This window comes from Corvus moneduloides, chromosome Z (assembly GCF_009650955.1).
Source record: "Corvus moneduloides isolate bCorMon1 chromosome Z, bCorMon1.pri, whole genome shotgun sequence".
In the NCBI taxonomy this organism is placed as follows: domain Eukaryota; kingdom Metazoa; phylum Chordata; class Aves; order Passeriformes; family Corvidae; genus Corvus; species Corvus moneduloides.
In genome coordinates, this window is record NC_045511.1 from 12,756,589 (window position 1) to 12,784,384 (window position 27,796).

General features: G+C 35.2%; 1 protein-coding gene across 6 annotated transcripts in view; it reads right to left on the reverse strand.

Annotated features, from left to right (window-relative positions):
• Window positions 1–27,796, reverse strand: part of NIPBL (NIPBL cohesin loading factor) — a 135,089-nt gene that overhangs the window by 31,144 nt on the left and 76,149 nt on the right. For 5 of the 6 annotated variants that reach the window (XM_032097411.1, XM_032097407.1, XM_032097408.1 and 2 more), the window contains 10 exons: window positions 26,148–27,668; window positions 12,625–12,807; window positions 8,054–8,251; window positions 7,799–7,870; window positions 7,620–7,709; window positions 6,347–6,450; window positions 4,699–4,785; window positions 2,290–2,521; window positions 1,469–1,620; window positions 640–720 (listed from right to left, as the gene is read on the reverse strand). In XM_032097411.1, coding sequence (XP_031953302.1) covers window positions 640–720; window positions 1,469–1,620; window positions 2,290–2,521; window positions 4,699–4,785; window positions 6,347–6,450; window positions 7,620–7,709; window positions 7,799–7,870; window positions 8,054–8,251; window positions 12,625–12,807; window positions 26,148–27,668 — 2,720 coding nt within the window. The remainder of the gene's footprint in view (window positions 1–639; window positions 721–1,468; window positions 1,621–2,289; window positions 2,522–4,698; window positions 4,786–6,346; window positions 6,451–7,619; window positions 7,710–7,798; window positions 7,871–8,053; window positions 8,252–12,624; window positions 12,808–26,147; window positions 27,669–27,796) is intronic. The other variant, XM_032097412.1, reaches the window with a different exon arrangement.

Consider the following 27,796-nt stretch of genomic DNA (forward strand, 5'->3'; position numbering starts at 1 on the left):
AAATGCTTGCCTGACATGACATATTCTTTCAATTTACAGGGTCAGGACTGCTGATTTTGCCTCCCCTTTTGTTCGGGCAGAATATTGAAGTATATAATCCTTACAAAGATGGAAAGCTCCCACTTGAACAAGGACATTTGTATTCCACTACATTTTTCCTGAAATAATACTTTACCTGTCCTGTGACTTTTTCATATAGTCACCTGTTCTGAGGAAAAGAATTTATTCTATTATACAGAAATACCATACTAGTTCTATGCCTTATTGAATAATTTCAAATCTTAACACAGGAAACAAGGAAAGCCACACAGTTAAGATTTAAGATTACAAAAAAAAAGATTTCTTACGATAAAAAAAGGGACAGGCAAGAGGAAGGAGTTTGTGTTTAAATGACAACCAAAACTGAGAAGCTTTTTTCTTTAAGTAGGCAATTTCTTTCTATAAGTTCTCTACAAATAGGAGCAGCTCAGGTAGATATAATACTGTTTCTATATTATGATATCAAGCTGTAAAAATGTGCAAGAATAACATTAATTCTACACTCCAATTCTCTACCAGAGAAAAAATACAGCCTATGTAAATGTCCTAAGAATTCTCAGAAGTACAGGCACATGAACACATAAATTAAAAAGTACTTACTGCAGTCACTAATTTGATGGCACATAACTGTAGCTCACTGACATTTTCTACAAAGAAAGGTGTTATTCCCATCGATGACACCTATTAATGGAAAGAAGTTTTTTTAAGTATATCTGACTAACAAACTGGTATTCATGCAGTTTCACAAGCAGGTTATTAATTCGGCAGGTAAGGCATTCAACCATTACTTCATATTATTTTAAAATAGTTATTGAATTAGGGCACAGGTCTTATGAGGAGTGGCTGAGGGGGTATTATCAGGCCGCTTATCATGGAGAAAAGGAGGGTCGGGGAAGCCTTATAATCCTCTACAACTCCCTGAAAGGAGGGTGCAGCCAGGTGAGGTTGGTCTCATCTTCCAGCTAACAAGTGATAAAGGAAATAGGCCATGAATTGTGGCAGGCATGGTTTAGATTGGATTTTAAGAAAAAATTATTCATGGAAAGGGTTGTCAAGGATGGGAACAGGCTGCCCATGGAAGTAGTTCAGCCAATATCCCCGTAGGTATTTGAAAGACATGTAGATATGATGTTTATAAGGATGTGGTTTAGTGGTGCACTAGGCAGTTTAGACTTGATGTTCTTAAGGATCTTTTCCAGTGTAAATGATTCTGCTACTCTATACTTGAATACAATCAAGTTAAACTTTTCTTAAGTGTACAAGAGAAGATGCAGACGACATACTACACAACAAACTAGTCACTCTGATGTTAAGAATTCAAAAGCTTGTACTGATTACAAACTTCATGTCACTGAGACAATCATACTTTACATTCACTCTAGGAAAAGCAAAGCTAACATTTTTGGACAGGAATTCTGAAAAAACCTACCTGAAGAATAGTTGTATCAGTGAGAAGCTGTATCTCTAGCAACTCTGACAAGCTGCTGACAATGTCACAAACTTTGTTATACAACATCACTATAACTCTTTGCTTGTGGGTGGAACACTTGGCACGTTTTGCTTTTGAACTTAGAACACCACCTATAAAATAAAATATATATATTCATTAATGTTTTCAGTGTTTCAAATACTAGAAAGATGATCTTCCTCAAAGAGTGCCCCCAAAACAACTACAGCTTTGCAAAAGCAATTTAGAAAAACTACTTAGTAGCATCAGTGGGAAAACAAGAATTTCACATGATAATTATTTTTCATAATTACTCTAAATTCTGGACCTGAGGTTTTTAGAAAGGTTCTTGAAATTGGAGTCATGCATCTGTAGGTGTGTACATGAAAACAAGAGGCTAGAAGCTAAATAGTTTTCCCTGAAACAAATCATTATATACATGGAGATTATGACTGTGAAATTACTTATTCCTACCTATAATAACTATACACAAAAGTTGAACTTCAAACTTCTAAATACTTATCCTAGATACTTTGGTTACATTGACATTGTTGCAGTAAACCAAGGTGCTATACGACTAAGTTCTTCAGATGACAAATTTAATTGTTCTTTTATTCTATGTTACATCATCCTCAGACTAACACAGTGCATTAATTCAGGATGTTGAATGTGATAAGAAAGAACTATCGGTATAAAAATTGCATATAAAAATCTTATTCCAGAAACTCATATCATTTACATCATCATACAGTAGATGGAATTTTTATAGCTTTTAATATGGAAAGATTTCTTAGCATACTAACCACCATGAGGATCCACTCTATACACAGGATCATACTGAGGATAGAGAGTGTTTTGCAAATGAAATTTTGTGTACTGAATAACTCTTTCTATGACGTCCTCAATATATACAGCTTTAGGCATATTTGGTGATGTCATAATATTGATAGCAGTAAGACACGCATCAGCAGATTTTGTCACTCTTTCCATAATAAGATCTCGCCATAATCTCTCCTCATCTTCAGTGTCATTATTCTGCAAGGCAAGAAACACAGGAGAGCATGAATAAGAAGTAAAATTTTTATTCTCACCAAGTAAAAAAAAGAAACAATTACCTTAATATGCTTACAAACGCGCCTATATAAAATATTGTATTTTCTTTTTCATACCCAAATAATTTGTCTTAAAAATCAAGTAATATTTGTTTTACTAGTAACATGTTTGTAATGCCTCCCTAAGCTACACGTCTTCAAAGTCCTGTATTCTGTATTCGTCTGCTAGAATACAAAGAACTTTCTGTGTCTCATTGGGAAGCACTATGAGGGAAGACTGCTACATGCTCTATTTAAGACCACTGTACATTAAGCAAAATCTAATTCCTTCATTTGGTGTTTTCTTCACTGGCACCACTTGCTGCTTTGATCCATCTGATTTCTGCCACTAGAGGGAATTCTTACACAAAAAGACTGTTGCAAGTCACATAAAATCTGTAAGTACACAACTTTCTTGCTTCATAGATCAACCCATCTATTATCAACAGGTTTAAAATATGTCTTATCAAATATGTCCATTCAGATACCATAGGCTATTGAGTCTCTATATTACTGTGCTTGTATAAGCTACTAAACCAAACATACATGAGGTTAATTACGACCATCCAGCACTACTTAAATATTGTAGCAACATTACTACAGCAAAGCTAGGTAGAATTTCTCATAGCTTCTCTGGCACACACAGAGCCTCCAGAGAAAAGGGGTCTAATTTACTACCTGTATGAAACCACCATAGTTCAACACGGTTGACTTTCCTTGTAAAAATTACACATCAGTGAAACTGTAACAGCTTTCTGCCTTTGGGGTAAGAGAATTTGAACCAATAGAACAGTGCATTATATAGATGATATACATAATTATAGAATCAACAAAAATCTGCAGATCAGGAGTTCTCTGCATATTTCTGAGATATTATGGCTTTAAGGAATTTACTACTTACACAAGTGAAACCTTGAGAAAAGAAAAAAATTTCCCCAAATCAATCTTGGAAATGAAAAGGATATTAAAGCATCCTCTGCCTTTGAAAAATACACTGACATGGAGGTAAGATACCTTCATTGCACTGTAAAAGTAGCGAGCTTACTCCATAGCAAAGGCTTTCTTTGCCACAATGATTTTAATAATTTTTAATAGTTTTAAGAAAAATCTAAAATTTGTTTGGTTTTTTTTAATCGAAGTTTGTCTCTGAATTGCAATCACTGGACAATTTCATTAACTGAAAACTTAATAATTTTGAGTTTTACTTCAAAAAGCTAGAAGAAAATTATCACTTTAAAATCATTACCATAAAAATTTCATCACAGTGAAGTAGACCAGGTAAACCAGCACTTCCTTTTTACGCATTTTTTGTACTGCCGAAGACACAGAACCGTTTACTGAAACTTTGAAACCCCTACAAACTGTCTAGATGAAAGTATTTAGGTATAAATAATGTGTCTCTGGTTTTCATTTGCTAGTTGAAATCCTTCCTTTCTGATATAAACAATTACTCTCTTATTTCTACACATAAGGAGTTTTTTTCTATAAAACTCAATTCTAATCTTGCTAGAGTATTGTTTTGAATAGAAAGTATACAAATAAATATATCAAATGTGAAATACAGGACATCAACCTCATAAAACCTCAAAATATTTGAGTAGTTTTAGGTATACCAGGAAAAAACCCCACGTCCTATAGTATTAAACTTCATGTTAATTTTATTTACATAGACAACTGTCACTTTGCAGTGTAAGAACACTTAAACCTTAAACTTCCCCCTTAATGCTCAGGAGAAAGAAACACTCCATGTGAAAACTGCAGTATTTCTTTCATTTTTTAAGGGATGTTTTAAGGACACATAGCAAAGAAATGTCCAACAATGCAAATTACACCTGAATTACCACGAATATTTCAGGATGAAACTATAATATCTAAAATTAAACAAAAGAAAATACAATTGTTCTTAATACATCACTACTATAGTAAAACATGATTAGTACTGAAAAAATATAAGTAATTAAATTTTGCTTCAAGTATTAAAATTTGGCAATGTCAATCACACATGTTATATCAGAAATCCCTTTCACACACATATACAGTATTGAACCTATTGCTAAATAGGACTCAAGTGAAGAAAACTATTCGGCACAATGGTGTGGAATTATTAAATTTCAAACTCACATGATTAAGTAAAGTAGAAAGCTTTGATCCATCTTGAATATTCTTCTCCAAAATATTCAGGACTTTTACTGTTTTATCTGTTGAGAGCTAAAACAAGTAAAGAAACATATCAAACAACTGCAGGAAGAATAGTGATTCCAAATTGCTGAAAAGAACATTGAGGAATGAAGGACACAGCTTGTACAATCTGAATCACTTAAATTGTAAGCAATCTGGCATAAGGAGAATGCAGATAACGAAAACAGGTAAAATATATTCTAGGATTACAACTAAACTGCTTTTTCAAGCAGCAAAATCCATAGAAACAGATTTTTCAACTGTCATTAATGTTGTGTAGTTACACATTTTTGCTTCTAGAAATAGAAACCTGCCAAATCCAAGTATGATCTACAAATTCTAACTGACCATAGAGAGCTTAATTAGGAGAAAATCCAAACTGCATGAACAAGGAGAAATAAATTCCCGTGAAAGATAGTAAAAGGGAAATGTATTCTTAATATCAGTGTTAACTTCAAAGAAGTAGCATGTTGAAAAAGGTAAATATAACTCACTTTATAACTTTATATATAAAAGTTACATAAATATATATGTATATATATTTATATATATATATAAAAAAATACATATCAATATAACTTTATGATCTTCTGTAGCATTCTGATCAAATAATTTGTGGACTATATTAAACTCGAGGAGAGCCAGTTTCTCTCATCTAGATACTATTCACCTTTGAAAGCAACAAAACTGATTTTATGTAGATGTGTGTGTATGTATATATGTACGTGTGAAAAATATGAAACAGAGGTTAAGGGTGAGAACGATAAGGAAAGAAACAATCATGCCACCCACAAACTACAAAGGAATGCAGGGAGATTGAAGTAAAATCCAGGAAGAATATCTTAAGTTTGGATTAAAGAAGTTTGGAATAGTCCAGAGTCACTATTTTAGTAAGTGGTTTCACAGACACTCCATAAACAGAAGTGCAGGCAGAGAGTTTAACATAAGACTGCCCAAAGCCAATAGTTCCAGGAAGATAAAAGGAAATCACGAACACTGTTTCTAGAAGTGTGACATCAACAAGTCTGCACCAACAAAAGGTCCTCTAACTGACTGGGGAAGAACATGGCAAAGAAACCATAGCATGCAGTCTACAGAAAATTAATCTTATTATCACCTGGCATGGTAAATTTTCTAAGGATTTTTGTTTTGCGTTTCTGGCTGGACATCATACATCTACATTGCACTGATGGCATACATGAGGAAAGGTGGAACTTTTTACTTTGCCAGCAGGTTCTGATTTACTGTGGCTGTTCCAATACAGCTGAAAGGAGCAAAACCTATAGGTTGATGTGCTTTTGTGAAAACAGGTTAATTATTTTAGATTTTACTGTTGGCACAGGTGTTACATATTGGCATATAGTCAACACTGACACAGAGGAGGACCTTTCAACAAAAATGTCTCAACTTCTGAAACAGTAAGTTAGGATGTTGTAACTTCCTAAGCACTTCAGCTAAGCGAGCAGAAGCTCAACTGTTACTCCGTTCTGTGCATCCTTGAAGAGGGTGCAATGTTATTACAGAGGAAACTTGTTTTTGTATGTTAATCAATATTTTATGTTCCAAAAAACGTTGAATTATGAAGAGGTACCTTGTCCATAATGCCCATTGCCTTGATTTTTGCAGATTCACTACCCAACTCACTAAGCTGATGTTTTCCCAGCAGCAATTCCTGTGGAATCTCATCATCATCACCTTTAAGAAGAAAAAAAAATGTAAAAAATTAACAATTATATTTCTAGTAAGACTTCTAGGAAATCAGTATTTTTGATTCCAATATGAAAAAACTCAAAAAGAGTTGATTGTTCAAATAGCCAGCATCTAATGGTTCCAAATAATTAGCATCTAATAAAGACTGATAATGACACCTTTTGGTTGTGTTGAAACCACGACTACTTGTTAAGCCTGACTGGTTCTGAAATACCATTTGAGAGCCCAATATGAGGCATGCATTTCTGAAAGTCACAAACTAAAAGTTTTTAAAATAGCAAATCCCATTTATTGCAGCATTTGTGCCATCATTTTCAATTCAGTAAAACAAATCTTAAACTATTGTAGCCCTAAAGTTCAAATCTGGGCAAGAGCAATAGATGAAAAGCACATATGAAATTAAGCACCCTGAAATAATCTGAGTCTTAATTGTATTTAACCTTAGAATAAAATCATGTTACCAGACACAGAAAGATCCAATGCAATGACTTCACTTCTAAGTTCAAGGTTGCATACACTACAGCTTTAAAAACTATAGAGATTTGTTTACTATGCCTCTCCCCTGTTTTAATCCTGTGACAAAGATGGTAGAAAAAAAATTAATGAATATTCCATTAGCCATTTCAAAAGAAAGTGACCTTTGGCAACATGCACTATTTCCTCAAACACTTAGCTAAGGAGGCTGTTTTTCCACTGAAATAGGTAAGTGATTCAGTGTCTCAGCCATAAATTCACAAGGACTGTGCTGTCTGAATTGAATAATCAGGATCTGCTGGGGCAAAGGCCACAACCGATGTAAAATTATGTGCCTCAGACATTACTAGCAAGACAACCATCTTGCTAACATGTTTGACAGAAGGCAACACCCTAATGACATCCCAGAGAAGTCTCCTTTCCACTCCAAGGGGACTACTCATTATGACTTATGCCCTGTTTGGATTCTGCAGAGAGAAGATCTTCTTCAGGCAGTGGCAAGTGAAATTGGAAAGGTAAAGGCCACCACTCACAGTGGAAGCCATATAAATCCAGTATGCCCTAGCAAGTATCATGTGTAATTAAATCCCCATGAAGTAAGTTCAAAAATATCAATACAATTTTTTTAATGCTTCTTGGATTTCTAATTGGGGCAAGCATTTTGAAAATTTATGTATTACCAAAAGCTGTAAAATCCATGTCTTCCAGATTTTCCAAAATATTCTCTATTGAAGCAGTAAACCTTTTGAAGGTTGAAGAATCCATCATTTCTGGTGAAAAAAAAGGGAAATTCATAAACAATTATCTTAAATATAAAGCAGAAAATACAAACAGTCAAAAATAAATCTTCTTAAATTACCTTCAGGTGTTAGTTTAGGTTCATAAGCTTTCCTCTTCTTTTGTTTTTCTTTTTTCTTCATTTTTCTAGCCACTAATTGAGAGAATAAGGAGTCAAACAAATACTTTCTCGAAACTTAAAGACAGGATTACTTACATTTCTTATACTTGTGCTCAATATTGTATGTAATTATGTCCATTTAAAAATGTTTAACATATTCATCAAAAAAGCACTAGTAGTATGGAATAAAATTAAATCTTTATAATGATCAGTTACCCTCACTGAGGCTAGGAGGAGAAGAATAATCATCCATATCAGAGTCATCGGGACTGCGATTACGGTAACGGCCACTACCAGAAATCCTCCTTCCTTCATGATAATGACCACTTCTCCTGTGGTCACCAGAACTTCTTCTGTCATGTTCTTCATACTCCCAAGCTTCATCTCTATCCTTTTTGTGTCTCTTACGAGAAGCTAGAAATGAATGCATTTTCATTTTAAATACAAAACTTACACTTTTAATAGTTCAAAATGGAACACTTTTAAGCATTTAAAAGATGTGCAGATGTAGTGCTGAGTGACACGGTCTAATGGTGGACTTTGCAGCATTAGTTTTATGATTGGACTTGATGGTCATAAAGGTCCTAAATGATTCTATGATTCTCAAGTCAAACACTCTTACATAGCTGTTCTGTAAATCAAACGGACACTAAAGTTATCAGATTCTTTCTGATATTATTCAATTCTGATATGGATTATTTATTCTAATGTTTTCTTTTGAATTACACAAAAACTGTGCCTGAAACTGGAAAAGATACCAGAAAGCATTTAAAATTATGAATTTACAGGGCATTTGTCCTTTAAAAAGCGAAGTAAGGAAAGTGGAACAAATCAAAATAAGTTTCATCCTTTTATAAGAGAACATTGAGATAATTTCCTCAGTTATGTAAATTGCGACTATTACTGGGTGTCCATGTTCCAGTTCAGTGATTGCCTTGCCCATCTAACACACCAAGTTCCAATGAGACTTAGTAATCTATTTTCTAAAAGATATTCTGTTTTGCCAAGACAACTAAAATTTTGCCTTGGTATATATGGCAGGAAATTTGTGTAAAGGAGAAAGCTGGAGTCACAATTCTGGGCCAAGCAGCAAGCCTCTACCACAGATGATTATTACAATTAATTTTCACAGAGGCCCAGCAAAAGTGAATGTTGAGAAGCTGGAGTAAATAATTGCATACAGTGATTTGGTGGAAATAAAATAGGGGAATAGAATGACAGTTCTCTGTTACTTTGAAAGAAAGTCTTGTATGTTTTGAAGATGACAGAGTTCTCAGTTGTAACAGAAAAGGAAATGGATGAGGAGGTAGCTTCCTCCAAGAAATCAGCCAACTTTCCATTTTTTTAACACAATCAGCTAACTGAGTTACCAAAGAGATGTCTAACACAGACTGTACTGAGAAGATCAAAACACTTCCAAAACATCACATTCTAGACTGGCAGTGTTTATTGCCAGTCTACTGCTTGTGAACCTGCATATAACAGTCCTGATATTGTGTGCCTCTACCAAAGCCTCCTTGGCATGACTGTATATAAGGGTGTTTCTGAGCAGAATGGCTCAAAGCACTTATACAGAACTGGAACTGAACTGAGACGTTCTTACCACAACTCATTTATTAAGAAACATACCAGGTTATAGTCAATAGTCAGCCCAGGATCAGAATTAATAAAAAAAAAACCCCTGAGGGAGTACTTCTATTTTGCAATGAACCCTAGAGGTTTCAAATTCCAAAAATGTAATATAAAACTCCTGCACAGAGGTGGTCCAAGTCTTCAATGTAATAACTCAGTTCAGGCTTCAAGCTGCACTGCGTCTGGATCAGACTTGCTTCTGGAAAAGTACAGTCATGTTCAGGATGGCAGAGGTACAAGCACTGCCTAAAATGGTTGAGAGAGTTAACTGTGACTGAAAAAATGGTGGGCCATCTGGGACCACTCAGTGGGTAGGAAACTGGCTGGATGGTCACACTCAAAGAGTTGCGGTCAATGCCTTGATTGTCAAAAGGAGACCAATGACAAGTGGTGTTCCTCAGGGCTCAGTGTTGGGGCCAGTACTGTAACATCTTGGTGACACTGACAGTGGGATTGAGGGTACCCTCAGCAAGCTGCAGATGACAGAGCTGTGTGGTGCACTGGATGGAATGTATGCCATCCAGAGGGATTGTGACAGGCTCTAGAGGTTAGCCTGTGTGAACTATTTTACAAGGACATGGAATCATAGGACAAGCAGTAATGAGCCGAAACTGCAAGAAAGTAGGTTTAGATTAGAGAGCAGAAAGAAATTCTTTATGTGAGGGTGGTGATGCAGTGAATAGGTTGCCCAGTGAAGCTATGGAAGAGACATCCCTGGAAATGTTCAAGGCCAGGCTGGACAGGGCCCTGAGCAACTTGGTCTAATGAAGCATTCCTGACCGTGGCAGGGAGGTTGGGACTAGATGACCTTTAAGGTCACTTCCAACCCAAACCATTCTATGATACCTGGAGTAAATGTACTGGAGAAGTAAGAGTTTTATGGGAAAAGGCTTTACACAACTTACTCCTTTACCCCACGAGACAATGTTTTGTGAAGGCAGATCGATCTTTCTCCACAGTTTACAAATCATCTGTAACATTAAGCTCTGTAGGATGAATTCTGACCCCAGTTACATTTCCAAAAGAAACGTAACTTCCAATATCGTGTTCTGGCAGAATTTCCAATGCTACATGACAGAACAGAATGTGTTACACTTCTGTTAGCTCTACAAGACAAATAACGTGAACACTGGAACAGCTATTCACAATCACTGCTCTACAATATTTATTTTGAAATCAATAAAACTGACTAAAAATTTAAGTATTAATAACATTTCAAAGGTTATGACTGATTTTATACATAAATAGTATTTGGAATATAAACACCCAATTTCCTTCTGAATTCTCCAAACGTTTAAGCAATATCACATTTAGCAGTTACTGTAAGAGAATGACTTCATCAATCTTTAATTTCTCATCATTTAGTTTAACGGCATGTCCCTTCTTAATGAAATATTCAAAGAAACTTCTCTTTTTTCTATACTAGTCACTATTTCATATTTTTAAGTTAATTTTTAGGCAAACGTAATAATTAAAAAACATGTATTTCTAACAATGCAAATCTATTCAGTGTACTTGCCACAAATCTTTCACTTTTGATAGTTTTGTCTTGTTTTAAATTTAATTCAGTTCTACAGTATTCTTTAAGAAATACTGTAATTTATTTTTAAACCAGATGTCCTACTGAATTGATTAGAATGATGGCCAGATCTCGAGTGGATGTAATGAAACTAGGATTCCTCAAGGCATATAATTACCGTGAAAGTTTCCCTTAACTTCTTCTACTTTGTATTTAAGAATTTCAACAGCCACTATGGCTAATATATAGATGATGGTATTCGAAATTCTTGACAATTCTCTCCATTCCCAACCAACTTAAATAACTTTGCTTAGTTAATTAATTTTTTAAATTCACTGTTCCAAATTATTAACATCATAAACAGGTGATGTGATATGATATGATAAACAGAGAATATAGAATTCCTGAATGAAGCAAGTAATCATTAATCCTTTGTCATAATTTAGACTGATTACAATTTACCTCAAGACATCACATTCATGCACAGAGAAGCATTATTCAGTTAGAATTAAAAGGGAAAACAAACAGGACATTCTTCTCAGCTTCTTTGATAAAGATCAAAGGTATCAGTATTATAATTTTCATGTGCAAAAACACAGTGTATATATATGTTGGATGAGAACTTGAAACATACTAATAAGCTGAACAAACAAATTTTTCGCCTTTGGACCTTAAGAAATACTAAACCCCAAAATATTATATTTTACGGAAGTTCATTAAGATGTTTCTATAAACAAAGGTGCAAAACTTGGGAAAAAATCATTATAAGCAAGATTCCTTCTCAGGCTCCTGTAGTCCTGCACGGCTACACAGCTTCCGACAGAACTGATTCACTTTGTTCTAAGAGTTTATTTCCACTGCTGGTTAACTTACAACCATAGAGACAAACCAACCATACTTTTATCAACAAGTAGGAAATGCCTTCCTAACTTAGAGGCAAATAACAATTTTTTTTTTTACTCAGGAACTTTATTCAGTTGCACAGCAAAATTCTAACTAGAAGCTTCCTCTCTCCCCTTGAAAACAGTTAATTCAAGAACAGTATCAGCAGGAAATGGTATTTTGAGAATCCATCAAGACCAACTCCAGTTTTTCAAGTGATATGACAAGAGAAATAGTAGAAGAAATATTTTAAGAAACTTCTGTGCAGTAAGATTCTCAATTAATTATGTCAGAAAAATTAAAGAGCGGATCTTTCACTTTTCTTATCAATAAAACTAAGAATAACTCAGAAATTTATTTAATGAAATTTTTCCTTGCATACAATTGTATGTAAGTTCTGTGCTTCTTTAGAGGATATTTTCCTTAATCTGATTGGTTAGGAATGTTTCCTGGTACAACTGAAAGCAAAAAAAAAAAAAAAAAACAGAAAAAACAAACAAACCAAAAAAAAAGGCAGCAGTTTCCAGTAAAGTAATTAGAAAAATAAATTTAACAACTCACTGCTTTTCATCTTGAGTGACAAACTGTAATCAAGTAATTTTTTTTTTAAAACAAGCGTTCTTGGCTAGGTAGTCAGGACAGCAAATTTGGGGCTGTATGTTTTAGGGTAGTCAACTTAAAAAAACGTGTATCTTTTTGTAAAAGCAAAATATTAGCTTTTTTACCTTAAGGAACAGAATTATGTACTACTTACATTCAAAAGCTTCTTCACTGTCATTGTCTTCGTCAGAACTGATTTCAGCATATTTTGGTTTCTCATTAACTGTGCTACGTTTGCGCTTGTTCATTTTCACACGTTCACAAAGTGGCATGGTGGATTCAATTTCTGCCAGGAGCTCAGGAGGCAACTCCTTTAACACTGACTGATCTATGCTACCTATTAGTGGAGAGTAAGAAGAGCAAATGTGAACCTGAAGATAAAAAAGAGGGCCCAACACTACAATCCCTTCTCTGGAACCACTCACAGGATAACCACTAACAATCAGTTAGATCACAGTTAGATAGACCTGAAGGTATTTCACAGCCTTTTTTTAAAGTTCACACTACAATGAGAAATTAACACAATAAATTGCATACACATTTCCTTCAATAAAATATTTTGTCAGTCATATAAGTGAACTACCTTTGAATCACCTTTTGAGTTACCTTTGTAGAATGATATCCCTGCTCTAGTCCACAAAGTTTAGTCTTACTTCAGTTCATCCTCTGAATTTATCATGTTTTCTAACAGTTATAAGTAAATTACGGATTCTTAGTGCCTCAATAACATTTCTGTTTACCATCATTCATAGATTAGTGTACACAAAACAGTAACATACCCTTTTTCAGTAAGGAGGGACAACCTGTGGCAAAATTTCGGGAGTCATATCCCTAAATAAAGACCAAATCATTGACAACCCAACTTTTGCTCCAGATTTTTTCTTTCCTCCTACTGGTAGTTTGATTATGCAACACAAATCCTTGCTTGATTTTTTTACAAAACAAAATTGAAACATTTTTATTTAATACAGACAAACAGCTAGCTGAACCACAAATGAGGCTTCTTTTCCACAGTGATAAATAAGTAGACAATATCACACCATTTTCATCATTTTGAAATCAAGATTAAACCCATGTGCAGTCAGAGTGAAGGAGATTTGCAGGCAAAACTTTTCAAACTGACAAAAGGAAACTAAATTAATTCAAAGGTATTTCTTTGGGGTTTGTTTATTTGATGTCTTATTTTTAGTTTTTGAAGAACCTATTGCACAGATTTGCAGGCCATCAGACTAAACTGTTAATCTTTTTCCAGCAACAGAAGAAACATTTTTGTCACAAGCACCCCTCTCTCCTTCCCAATGAATACTTATTGAGAGAGGAAATCACTTCCAAATTTCTATACACACATATTCCTCCTCAAAAACTCACTTCTGGATGATAATATACTTTTTAATTGCATTCACTACATCACTACCCTAACTTTCTAAAACTTATTTCCATTTTTGTGTTAATATCCTAACTTCTAATGCAAGAAAGTATTTGGATTTTTTTCTTTCTCTTTTTAAACATCTTTAAATGGAATTAGAAGAGTCTTACTATGAGATTCTGGCATCAAAATACATTCTGCAAGTCATCTCATTTAAGTGTATTTTAAAAAACAATTTAACTTCAAATATTGGGGGTTTTGAAGTAATGTAGGGAAACATATACAAAGTAGAGTGATAGTTAAAGTTGTCCCTTCTTCCTTCACATTGTGTTCACTGTTACCTATTTGTGTTAGGTTGCCATCCTTATACAATCACCATGTACCAAAGCTACCTAAATTCTCAATATTGCTTTCAAAAATGCTGTAAAACATTTCATGGTGTGGTTGGCCATATTTCTTGGTTAATAATTAATTTTGTGTGCACTTGACTTCAGACAGGTAGAAGTATTGGCAGCATGGGTAGACCACTTCCTCTGTGTGTACCAGCAGCTGACTGGATGACAGCCAGGTCCAGTTGGGATGCTGCAGAGCTGTGCATCTGAGCAGCGGTGTCCCCATACTTTGTATGCCTATACAGTGCATGAACAGCTTACATCCAGAACCAGAATACAGAAAATTTACATATACAAGCTTTAAGAAAATTTCCACAGATGAAATTGATAGAGTGCCATAAAGCCTGGTTCTCTAATAGTATTTGCAATTTTATGCCCATTGGCAATTTCATTAAAATCAGCAGGACTATACACACAGCATAAAGTCTACAGTAAATCTGGCCAAACAAAAACATTGCAAGGCAGCTACAAGTAAATGAACAAAAGTTGCATTATCCTCAAACAGCAAACAAAACTCACAGGCTATTCTATCGTCTCCTAGGAATACCTGTTCTTGCTTTCTTTTCTCACTGATTTTTCATTTTGAGCTAATTCTTGAAATATAAATCAAATATCACAGCATTCACTAGACATAAGTGGAAAAAAATTACTACTTTAAATATTTGTAAAACTAATTTTATTTCCATCTCAACAGTTTCAAGTTTCTATTCCTCCAGTGCTAAATTCAACTACTGCTTGATTTGCACTCTCTCCTGTTACAGATATTTCAGATTACAGTATAAGCTTACCCATTTTTCTTTTATTAGGAAATAGGTAAAGCTTACTTTATTCAAGTAGGAAACAGCAGAAAAGAGAACAAATAGAATTATTATAAAGCTCTCTGTAAGCTATCATTGAAGTTTTTCTTTTTGTCATAATGTTCCCTGAAGTAAGTGTACCACATGCCCAGTTTTCTTAGCTGCTGAGGATTGTAAACAACCAAATCTATAGAGTTTTACTTACGCAGTACAAAAGAGTTAAGAATGACTGTACACATATGAACAATTCTAATATACATGGAGAAGGATTTACCATCCTTTCTGAAGGAAATCAGGGATATTTTTGGTCAAGTCAAGAGCTTGTTAATATTTACTTTACTCTATTAATTATGCTACCTTGAGTCAGGGCAGCCCAAACGTCACTAGAAATATCCTACTAAATTCCTTCTTTAATATCTTCTATTTTATAATATAGGCACTATTTTTTTGTTCAGGGTGGTAAAGAAATACTTACAAGAATCCAGTTCACCATAAGAATCCAGTCACATGGCAACAAGAATTAGTTATAAACACAACCTAATGTCTTTTCAGTTTATGGGAAATTTTCCTAAAACAATTAATAGAATATACAACACAAATCTCTTTGAAATCTACAAATCCATGTACAATCACTTTCAATTTCCCAATTTTTTTGCTAAGTTTGCTAAGACCTAGTACCTACTTCCATGTCTTCCCTTTAATCAGTTACATCTGGCTATAGCATGCACAGCCTTTTAAACAGCAAAGAGAAAGTAACTTTACAAAAAAGTTACTTGATAATCTAATAGAATGCCCAAATATCTTGCTGAAGGACTGTCATCACCAATGGAAAAACTCCCATTTTCTGCAATTTGTGTGATCAGTGTACACAATATGCCTGAAATGGGACTATAGGCATCTGTATTCTTCATATATCATTTATGTATACGTTCAAAGCTGTTGCAACTATGAAAGCAAACAACCAAAAAAAAACCCCAGAAAAAAAGAACCATCAAAACAAATTATTTTTCAAACTGCCAAGAAGAGCATGCTAACAAACTCCACATTGGTGAAACTGAAGGGAGGACACAGAAGAACAATTTATCTCAACGAACTGAATACATGAACAGTCACTTCTACAGTGCTTCTCCAAACATATGCAATGCTGTCTACAACTTACATGCTAGTTACTTGCCGAAGAACAAATTCTTGTTTTTGCTTGATTGCTATTATCAAAAAGTTTCTAAGGAAAGATATGAATGAATCTTGATCTACTACTCAATGTCCACTGACCCTCAAGATAATGTGTTTTCTCATCAAGCATTTCTTTACAAAATATAATACACTTAAAGATCAACAGAGAATCTCAGTGAGAAATTAGTCTGTAAGCCAGCTCCCATATTTTATTATAGACTGGGAAGCTTTTCACAGGGTTTTACTGTGTATAGTAGAAAGATTTCTATAAATATCTAGAGGATGTAGTATTTCCCTTCTCCACATATGGTTTAAGAAACTAATGGAGCAGAACAGATCTGAGTCACAGTTCAGTATCGTGTTTTGCAGCTTCGACTTTGTAGAACAGCTTTAGCTAATATTTATGCCTATCTAATCTTTAGGAGGATCCAATGTCACTTTGTGTTGACTTTGCAAGTCAAGTAGATCTTCCTGATCCAGGCAGATCACCCTTATGGACTTTTGCTGGGTCCTTTCAATATGGACAGCACAATTATTTTTTGACACACCAATCTGTGTTCACATTAGTTTCACCAGGCTTGGTGTAACAACTTCAAACAAGCACCTGTGGAAAAGAGGATGATTCTTACTGATGCTTAGGTGAGCTTTCCAGGATCAGAGTGGCTGTTCCTGTCATGAAATCAAAACCAACATGAATAAACTCTTATTTTTTCAGTAATGATGTATCTTTGCTTTCCAAACTATGGAAAATAAATGCATAGTTTAGATCAGATCTTGGTACAATTTCCTATGAACTACAAATACAGTTAGAAATCTAAACTCTGAAGTGCTACTTTCATAACTATAAGAGAGAATTAATACAGTGGAAACAAATATCTTTTCCATTTTTGTGTGCTAATTGTCTGCAATAAGCAAAACTACAGTTAATGCAACTTCGTATTAAGTTTTTCCAACTATGAAGACATTATATGAAAGAACACACAAGGGTCTGAGAGGGAAATAATGCCACCTGTTTGGGGTGAGGATATGAATCTTTACTTCACATTTCTCAGCATTTAGAAATTGAAGTTTGACCACTGAACTTCTATACTAGAAAACTGTCACTCGTCTTCATTTTGACATTAAAAATAAGCCCCTACTGGCTGCAGCTCAATTTTGTCCTTTTCTTGTTCTTTTTTGGTCACAAAAGACATTACCTGCTACTGGACTTTTCTTATTTTGCTGATGACTAATATACCCAGTCTTGCTATTATTCCACAGAGGCCAAGCTCACCTTCCGTAAATGTCCTCTCTGAGGATTTGATAAAGGATATTCCTCCCTTATCTAATAAAAGCTTACAGCCTAACTTTCCCCTTATGTCAGGCATATACATGCAGGAAGGGAAGCAGTTTCTTTCTGAATTAGCCCAAACAACCTTCAAACCTGTGCTAAATGAAATAAATGATCCTTATTCCATAAGAAGAGTGCTGCTATCTTGCTGAACAGCCATGTCACTGTAGCTACAAAAGCAGAGACTCACAAGTTTAATCTACAGCAACTACTCATGCAGATAAGGTTGTACTTTAGATAAGGAACTAAAAGAAAAAAAAAAAGAAAGGATAGAAGTACTCCCTATGTTACGAAGCTGTTTACAAAATAAACACCCTTCTAAAATAGCTAACTATTGTTAAGAGTATTCAAGCACTGCAGTGCAAAGGGCCACATGACTGCCTATAAACTGATGAAGAGGTTGCTGGTTAAAGCTGAAAATCTCGGATTCTTTCTCTAGTGTGGAAATTTAACAATATAATTTCCACCAGGTTCCCCCTTAAAATGCTCCAGTGTGTTCTTTACATGGTGCACTGAGCCCTTGGTGATCAGTCTGCTGCTCACCAGCTTCACACTTGTCCAAATAATTTTGTGCCCTGAACAGTTTCAATAACAGAAGGGGGAACATGGGGAAAATCCCAATAATTTCATTAGGTGAATTTAAGTTTTGAGGACTTATCTGCTCATAAGATGAAGTCCCGCTTTTATCTCGATACCCTATCATCAATTGAGAAACACATCATAAATGAATACTGGTAAAAATAAACTGAGTAGTACATTTACTCCAGCAGGTTTTCTCTTTCCTCTCCCCTCTCCATTTCACTGCTGTAAAGCTTATGGGAGGGTATACAGCTGCCTCCTACAGGATGTATCCAAAAAGATATAACCCTCTATTGAGTGCCTTACCCTCACCTTTTGGCTACATACATGAAGGGGTAACTCCAGACCTCACCTCACATACATTCATGCCAGAAAAAGGGCAAGAAACTCAGATGCTCTCACCACCATCCAAGGGGCTGCATGCACAGGATTCTCTGATGCAATGAATTTAGCAGGATGGAGAAAAGTAGTGTTGGGGAGAAGTGTGCCCTACATTTCATAGAACCTGCTTGAACATATTTTTCGAAACAACTCTACCTCATCTGCCCCAATAGTAGCACAAAGGAAAGGCTCCCAGCCTAAAAAAAACAAGTTTCAGGCTCTTTGCTTCTACTCTGATCCTTAGCTCTGGCCTTGAAAGATGGGACCTAGACCAGCTGGTCAGAGAAGATCTGGACATGGAAACAGAATAATTCTATGACACAATGGAGATCATCATTAACCACAGCTAAGCAGCTTAGATTCAAAACCAATTTTACAATAGTACAATACTCTGAGAAAAAATAAACATTTTTAGAAGGAGGGAAGAGACTTCAAGAGAGAACTCTGAAATTTCCAGGCAGAGAGCAGGGAATATATCCAACAAACACTCTCCCAAGATGCCAAGAGAACTCACATTTACACTGGCAACAATGATGTTCTCAAGCTATCTGATTGCTGTAGGAACTTATTGCTGGCCTTATTGCTGGCTTTTTGTCTGTATACAAATTGATAAAAGAAGGCTAGAGCAGTCTGGTCTTCCAAGATGATGTACAAAAAAAAAAAGCAGTACTTAGAATAAAAAGGAGCACGGTTGGCAATTGAAATAAATGTAGTGCTGCACAAACTCCCTCACTTTTATGAATCAGTGTTGGGGGGTGCTTTTGGATTTTGCTGTCATTGCTTTTGAACATATGCATTGAAATTTAGGCCAATTCAATTTATTGTATTAAGAAGTTAAGGTATTTTGTAGAGTTGCAAAACTCAGCACGCATTTTTCTGTTAATATTCTTCTATTAAAACTCCTTTCAGTACTCAAAAGGGGCTTATAAAAAAAGAGGGAGAGTGGCTCTTTACACTGGCAGATGGCAATAGGACAAGGGGGAACAGTTTTAAACCAAAAGAGGAGAGATTTAGTTCAGATGTTAGAAAGAAGTTCTTTACTGAGAGGATGGTGAGGTACTGGAACAAGTTTGCCCAGGAAGGTTGTGCCTGCCCCATCCCTGGAAGTGTTCAAGGGCAGGCTGGACAGGGCTCTGAGCAACCTGATCCAGCGTTAAGATGTCCCTGCCCATGGAGCTGGAATGAGATGATCTTTAAGATCATTTCCAACCCAAACCATTTTTTGACCCTATGATGATTAATGTTTGGGATCTGAAATTTACGACTAATGTATTTTCCCAGCCATGTATTCTGATTAGAGAAAAACTTCAATATAAGGAATATAATACAACCAAAACTTTTGCAGAGAATAAGCAAAAAATGGCAAAAGCCATTATTTTATATCTCATCTGTGACTTCTAGGCACATCAAGAAGACCTGCTTATTTTTCTTACTATTGCATGGAAACATTCTCAGTCCTCATCATTGAAATTATTGCATGAAGCCACTAAGTTTGCTTCTTCAAGGTAACTTAATTACATAAGGAACAACAAAAGATTGCTGATGTTTTAGCTTTAAATATAAAATAGTACAGGAAAATTGCTTGGAAGATAATTAAACAGAATATATATTTTTTAAGGAAAAGTTATTCAATGCAAACAACAGTTCAGTAATTTGAAGGACAAAAAACATTTCATACTCTTCTTTTCTGTTTGCTGGTAGTATTCCCATGGAGCAAAAATAAACTCCAAATTTCAAGTAAACAGTTTAAATTTTCTTATATGAAAAGAGTCACCTAGAACAGCTGAAAATGTTGAGCAACAGAGATGTTAATTTTCCAGAAGCAAATGTGAGCCTTTCTACTATTTGTATTTAGCCAAATTTACCCTTTAGCTAGAAGAAAATTAAAACCAAAAATTTCAAGCACATATCCCTGCACACAATCCAAGATTAACATCCACATTTAGATCCTCAGACACCTGAGCAAGTCCACATTGCATACTGTAATTGACATCAGACAAATTGCTGGGCCACATTTACACATTGCAATGCACTGTTGCAAAATTTATTTATGCAAAATACCCTTAGCTATTCCCAAAAGCAAGAGGAACTCAATCAAGCATCCATGTCCACAAACCAAGAGCAGTTTCAGACTTTGAAGAAATTGTTCTGACAAATTAGGTAACAAATGTGTATCACTTACATGTGCCAAAGTAATTTTTCAAAAATCAACTAATTCAACAATGCACTCCTAAATCTGCAAATAGACAAAGCATCATATTTCAGATGAATCAAAGTATAATGAAACTAGTGGATTGGGTCAAATTTATTGTTGCTGCTAAGAGCTGGATGTGACACACACAAAGTTCACTCTTCCTATCCAGAGAAATACTGTAGGAGCAAGAATCAAAATATTTACCTTAGCAGAAAAGTCTAAAGTAGGAAACAAATAGTAGGAAAGCAGCCACCAGGCAAAGCCCTGTGCTGAAAATGTCACCTCTATTACCGGTAACAGCTCAACACAAGAAATTACTCCAGTATGCAGTGGCTGATTCCTGCTCTGTACCAATACCAGTTCATCCGACATCTACTTCTGAAAAACTAGCACCAAAAATGAAGGCCCAAGAGGATATGTACAATGCCCATACAAATCCCACCTACTTTCTGGAATGGGACAGACACACCACGCCTTCAAATTCCCTGCAAGTAGGAACAAACCATTCCAGTGCAAAGCATGTTAGAGAAATCAGATCTTCCTAGACTTTAACAAGTTATATATAGTTTAGACTTTTACCTAAACAATGCTTGGAATAGTTTTCAAAATGTGAGCTTCTTAATCCAGAAAGGAAAAACAAATAATCAGGGGTCAATTAACAAAGTGCATACTAAAATGGATCCTCTGCAAACTCAATAGATCTTGAAATACTTCTAATGGCACAAGGGTGAGCCAGTCCCTCTTCCTGTCAAGCCGAGAGGAGGTAATCATTCGTATCTCAGAAAAGAGAAAAAACAGGAAGACTGTAGAATTCTCATGAAAGTCATAGCTGTTTTTCTAAATTGCAATTAAATTTTAGTTTGAAGAAGGTTTAAACATTTCAGCTGAGAAAAATCATTACAAATTTTCTGCTGTAAATGCCAAAATACAGTATTTTTTCCTATGAAATGCAGCATAATTTTCTATACATCCCCCCGGTGCTGCATGCACATGCAAGATGGTCAGCAGGTTATTACTCTGGCCTTGACACATGCAAATGCAGTTGCTACCAGGAACTTCAAGACAGTGATTTCAAATTCAAGATATATGGAACTGAGGATTTTCAAAATGCTAACGTTTACAAAAGCACAATTTATGGGAAGCAAGCTGAGTTTGCTTTCCCTTTCCAAGGGTAGTATGTTTTTACTTCCATTATCTCCTTGCAGCCCTTCTGATTTCTATGTCTATTTCAGCATCAAGAAATTGTTATTTTGGAAATAAATTTGTGTGAACTCTCAAATTTGATCTGCTAACATCCATAACCCATTTTTGTCCTTAGAGAAGTCCTATACATGAAGGATTTAAACAATGTTTAAAATTGGTACTCCATTTCTGCCCACAGTTTTCATCTGTACCATAAAGCACCTTTAAGCAGTTTGGCAGTGCTAACTAGAAATCAGTGAGAGGCATCACAAGCTCACTCATCTGAGCCCACACAATCTGGATACAGCTTTTCATCCTGAAATGCTCCCTTTCTTGTCACTACTAGAAGATAATTGATTGCTGTTCCACAAGTGAAACTATTTCCAACAGTGCTAGAACCCAAAGACAGACTGTCATGTTACACAAATGCCGAATCAGTTACTATAGGCTCTGAAAAAGTCACCTGGAATTGAAAACAAACAAACCAAAAACCCCAAACAAACCATATAAGCACAGAACACAGAAGAATCCAGAAGCATTATTTTAATGACATGAAGACAATTAGGCAGTAAGATTTTTAGCTGATCCAGTAAAGAGTATGTATGGAGAGCACATTCAAAGAAACGTCAAATCTTTACTCAAATTTCACACCAGGGCAGCAGGGAACAGAGTATATTTAGGAAGACTTGTAGTGAGCAATAAAATCTTATGTCTTCAGTCCTGTGTTGTACAGATAATGAAATCCCAAAACAAGACACATAATGGAAGAATAGCATTCGGATCAGAATTTCCTTTTTTTTCCTTAAAACAACAAACTCCTTTTAGGTGATGCAGGAAGATCCAAAAGATGCTTATTTTGCAAAGACAATCCTTCAAACATATTTTAAACCTACTCAGACATCTCCTTATACAGACAGTTACAGCTTCTCTCATTACTCATACTTTAACAATGGAAAATTTGTCTTGCTCAGAATGCAGTAATGTGAAGCTGTTAACAGCTCCCATCCCAACACAGGTGATCAGCATAGGTCTAAAAAGCAGCAGAAAAGGTATTCGCTGAAGCTCTGAAAAGAAAGGACAGCAAACATGACCTCCTCATCGCAGGCACAAGCTTAAAGGGAAAAGTTTCATGGATCCCACAACAACATACATTTGCATTAAAACCAAGATAAAAGACATTCACAGATGTTAAAATCAGACAAAGAAAATGTCACAGTTCATTCTGACCTGGACAAAATTGGCCACAAGACTTCACCACAAGACCCTGTAACAAAAGTACTTCGAAAAAAATGCAAAACTTCCTCTGAGATATAGAGAATCTTTCAGAAAAATGCTCAAAGATCAGGAGAGAGAGAGAGAGAGAGAGAGAGAGAGAGAGAGAAGTTCCTTCTTCCTTGTAAATGCCAAAAGGGACTCTTGGATTGATTCAATATTAACAGTCACAGACTGTGGCTACCCCTCCCATTCATAACTTGATAAAATTTCAAATGTGTCTGTAAAATTCGGTGAGAATGTTACTTTGTCTTTTTGAAGTGCAATGCAAATAACGACACAATTTCAAAATTTACTGAAACAATGCAAAAAGTTGTACAAACTTTCAGTTTGCAAAGAATTAATTGTAGCTTAATATGAGTCAATGTTATTGAGTTTTGTAATGAATGGGAATTAGTGCCTTAAGACAGAATGACTATCTACATGGTGTTTTAAACTAGCTGAGCAACCCTATTTTAAACTGCATTTCAGATAATTTATAGCAATGAAGTTGTACATGACAAAGCCAGGAGAAGACATTTTCTTGAGGGAGGGATGGATGAGAAACAAAAAAGAAAGGACAAGAGATACAAGGGTAATGAAATAAGATAAAGTAAAATATACTAAGCTACATGGCATAAGAGGCATGTGAGAAGTTGAATAATGATGCTAAAAGGCAACACTAGAAAAGAATTGCTACAATCTACTAAGCAGTATAGGATGAACTAAAAGAAGGTTTACAAAAATTACATTTCCTAGTGTATTAAAATGTTTATAACTAAAAATGGCACCAAGTAGAACTGTGAACACTATTTCAACTGGACTGAGGACATTGTGGCAGTGGCACGAACACATCTATATGAGTTAGCTGTTGACAAATAGACTTTGCCTGATGAAGAGAGAGAACTTTATAAATTATGTACCTTTTCAAAGGTACACTGGAATTCACCTGGTTAATTAGCATAATGTGTTCTAGGAAGTAAGTTACCAGGGAAAAAAATACAGAACTAAATTACACATCAAAAATCTGCCATTCAAAGACACTTTCTCCAAAATCTGCCTGCTGGATGCTCAAAAGTTGATTTGTAAGATAAAAATAGTTACATTATTCTTTTCATTAAACCTATTTCTAGTATCATTTTAAGAACCTTATTCTGAATACAATTGCAAAAAGACTCATATCAGATTCAAACAATTTTTCCCCTGCAAATATGTCCCAAGTTATTTAAAAGTACGCAAGAAAAAGATTACTTCAGAAAGAAAAAAAAAAAATGCAGAAAAACACTGTAGAGAAATTATAAACCTGACTTTAAAATCAATGCTTTGCTCATCTGTGACAGCTACTAGAATCACACCAAAAGTCATTAAAACTTTTACACACTACTAAAGCGTTCTAGATACATAACCACATGTAATATAGATTACAAGAAAAAATAATTCAGAAACATTTTGGAAAGCATACATGCACTGCCTATTGTTCTGAAGATTTTAAAGGAACTGATTTTCTGCGCATAGAATTGTGTGAATTCAAAATCTATCCTAGTGACACTAGACCCTAGTTCCATCGGAAAGTTTTTAGCATTTCCTACCTAGAATATAAGGGTTTTATCGGAAACCTTCAGATTAAACTGAGAACAAAGATGTCATAGTTTTATGGCTAACTCTAGATACCTGTTATTAGAAATAGAAATTTTGCCTGTTTTAAACCTCAAAAAGGGACAGGGACAATGTTCTTATTTCCAGGACAAAGAGAAATCCCTAATAAGGAGGCTAGTATTTTACAAAGAAGTAATATACATCATGAATTATTATTAAGACTTTTTAGAGTTAATATAAACAAGTTAGTAGATAGAAAACAGGCATAGCACAAGAAATTGATGATACAGACAACACCTCTTTACGGATGCACGTAAAATAGTTAACACACTCACAAAGATGATTTCTACATAATTTCTAACCAGACCAGCTATATAAGAAAATGTTTTCATCTTGCATTGATTATACACCTGGAAATGGATTTATAAATCATCCTGCATACAGCTGTAAACATCTCCTATGGCTTTTGATCTGTCTATTTTAAGGCACAACAACTCTACAAACACGACTATATAAGAAATTTAAATTCTTTAATGTTAAACATTTAAAAAACCCAGAAACTTGACTAGTTAGTAATACTGATTTCACAATGTGAAATTATCTACTTCAGTCTGAAACCAAAGAAGCCAAAATTAAAGCACCAAAAAGAAAAGCAATCTTATTTTTAAAAAGTGTTAATCCACAGAAGAGATAATCAGTTAAATATCAAACCTACAAGCTATTCTGATTTATTTCCTGCCCACATACTAATTTCAAAATGCCAGCCAATTGTTCAGCTTTCTTCTTTCTGCATATAATGAACACTAGAGACAATGATATATGAATTCTTCTACAGACCAAACGTTTTTCTAAGTTTATTATCACAAAGTCTCAATCATGGAACCTCCTCAACTGACTTGTATTTATAGTATTAAAGAGGCAGATGGGACTTTGCAACTAGGTTCTTACTACCACCATGTCAAAACATGCCTCAGAAAAACCCATTGCAATTCAAATTAAATACATACAAGAATCTTAGGGCTGCATACTTAGTATTTACCATCACTCCAGCTACATTATTTACAGTAGTGGTAGTACTTCATACAGACACACCTAAACCCGGTAAAATTATACATACAAAAGTTACATTGCACTGGATAAATTACCATATTAAACTAATGCAGCTGAAGTATCATTTAGTGCAGCCTAAGACCATTTAAGTGTTGCCAGATTAAGAACTTGTACTGAAGTAAATAAATAATTTCAGGTTCAATTGTAGCAAGATTTCCAATAATGACAAGTCCTTAGACTAGTTTCACTTTATTTCTCAAAATCCCCATATAAGCAAGCACATAAACTAGCAAATGTTTGCATTTCATTTCTAACAGCAGAAGTAGAAAATCTACAAGAACTTGAGTGTAAAACATATAATGCAATTAATATTAAAACAATCTTACCTTTATTAGGTTTGGATGACTTGTTCTTGTTAGGTTTAAAACAAGAGCCCCTTGATTTATCTTCTCTGTCCTTAATAAATTTCTGCACATCATCCAAAGAAAGCTTTTGAAGGACAACTACAGGTTTAGCTCCTTTATTTAGATCTTCAACTAGCCCAATCTTCTCTACTTTTTCCTTCTGTTCACCTCTAAATTCAGTTTTCCTTGAATCCTGAGAAACATTGCCATCTTTATCACGCTTGATTTTTGGAATGACAAAATGTTTCAATGCGCCAGATCTTCCCCCCAACAAATAACTGGGAAACTCTGCTTTATTGTCACCATGTGTTTTATTACTATCTACTTTACTCTTATTACCATCTGTCCTTCGTTCATCCTTGCTGTTTGGTGACTTAAAACCAGGTTTATCAGGTCTTGATTTGCTAGAATCCCCTTTACCTTCCTGTTTAATACGAGGGCTATCAGGTCTTGATTTCTGCTCCCCAGAAGAAAACCTTGAATCACCAGGCTCTTGCCTATACTTCCTTTCAAATTTCTCAGGTTTTGAACCATCAGATTTAATACCATGCTTAGAATCATGTTCACTTTTGTTTGAGGATCTCAAATATTCAGGCCTTCTAATCTTGGATGGATCTCCTCTGTATCTCTCTGAATCCCCCCTGTCCTCAGATCTTTGTTTAAGGCTATCATGGTCACGCCTTGGTGTATCAGAAACTGAGCGCCCATCAGGCCTCTGTTTTGTTGGATCAGGTCTACTTTCAGGTTTCACCCTTGAAGGATCAGATTTCACATCTAGTTTGTGCCTAGATATTTCTATCTTCTTGTCTGACAAAGGTTTACTGGAGTCCCTCCTATTATCGTGTTTGTGTTTTGGTGTTTCTGGCCTCCCTTCACTCTTCTGTTTTGGTGTTTCAGGTCTGCCTTCACTCTTCTGTTTCGGCGTTTCTGGCCTCTGCCGTATTTCCTGTTTGCCATTATTTTGTTTTCCCTCATTTTGTTTCATCTCCATTTGCCTGCTCTCGTTCTGTTTCAGTTCTGTCTGTCTGTTCTCATTTTGTTTCATTTCCATTTGTCTGCTTTCATGTTTCACTTCTAACTGCTTGCTCTCATTGTATTTACTTTCCAACCGTCTGCTCTCATTTTGCTGGAATTCCATTTGTCTGCTTTCATTTTGCTGGATATCTGTCTTTTGACTTTCAAAGTCTGACTTTTTTCTAAAAATTTCTGGATGGTTTTCAGGTTTAAATTTAAGAGCTCCAACAGTGTCTTCTTGGGGAACACACACAAACCCGTCATTATACTGCTTAATTTCTTCAGGTTTTCTGATGGTGTCCAAATCCTGAGTTACTGTTGCCTGAGAGTCTGCTCTTCCTGCTTGCTGCAGATCAATACTAACCATCAATGCTGGCCTTGCCCCATTTCCTGCAGAACCTGTCTCCTGAGAAGCTGCTCTATTTCCTCCAGTAGCACCTCCAGCCTCTGGTGGTTTGTTTTCTTGTTTTCGCTTCTTCAGAGGCTTATCTGAAAGTTAAAAGAGAAAAGATCACAAATTATATATAAAAACTGATAAATGTCCAAGGAAGAATGTCCATTCCCCTCCACTCCCACAATTAATCCTCCTCAGCATGTATTGCAAACATAGAAAAATC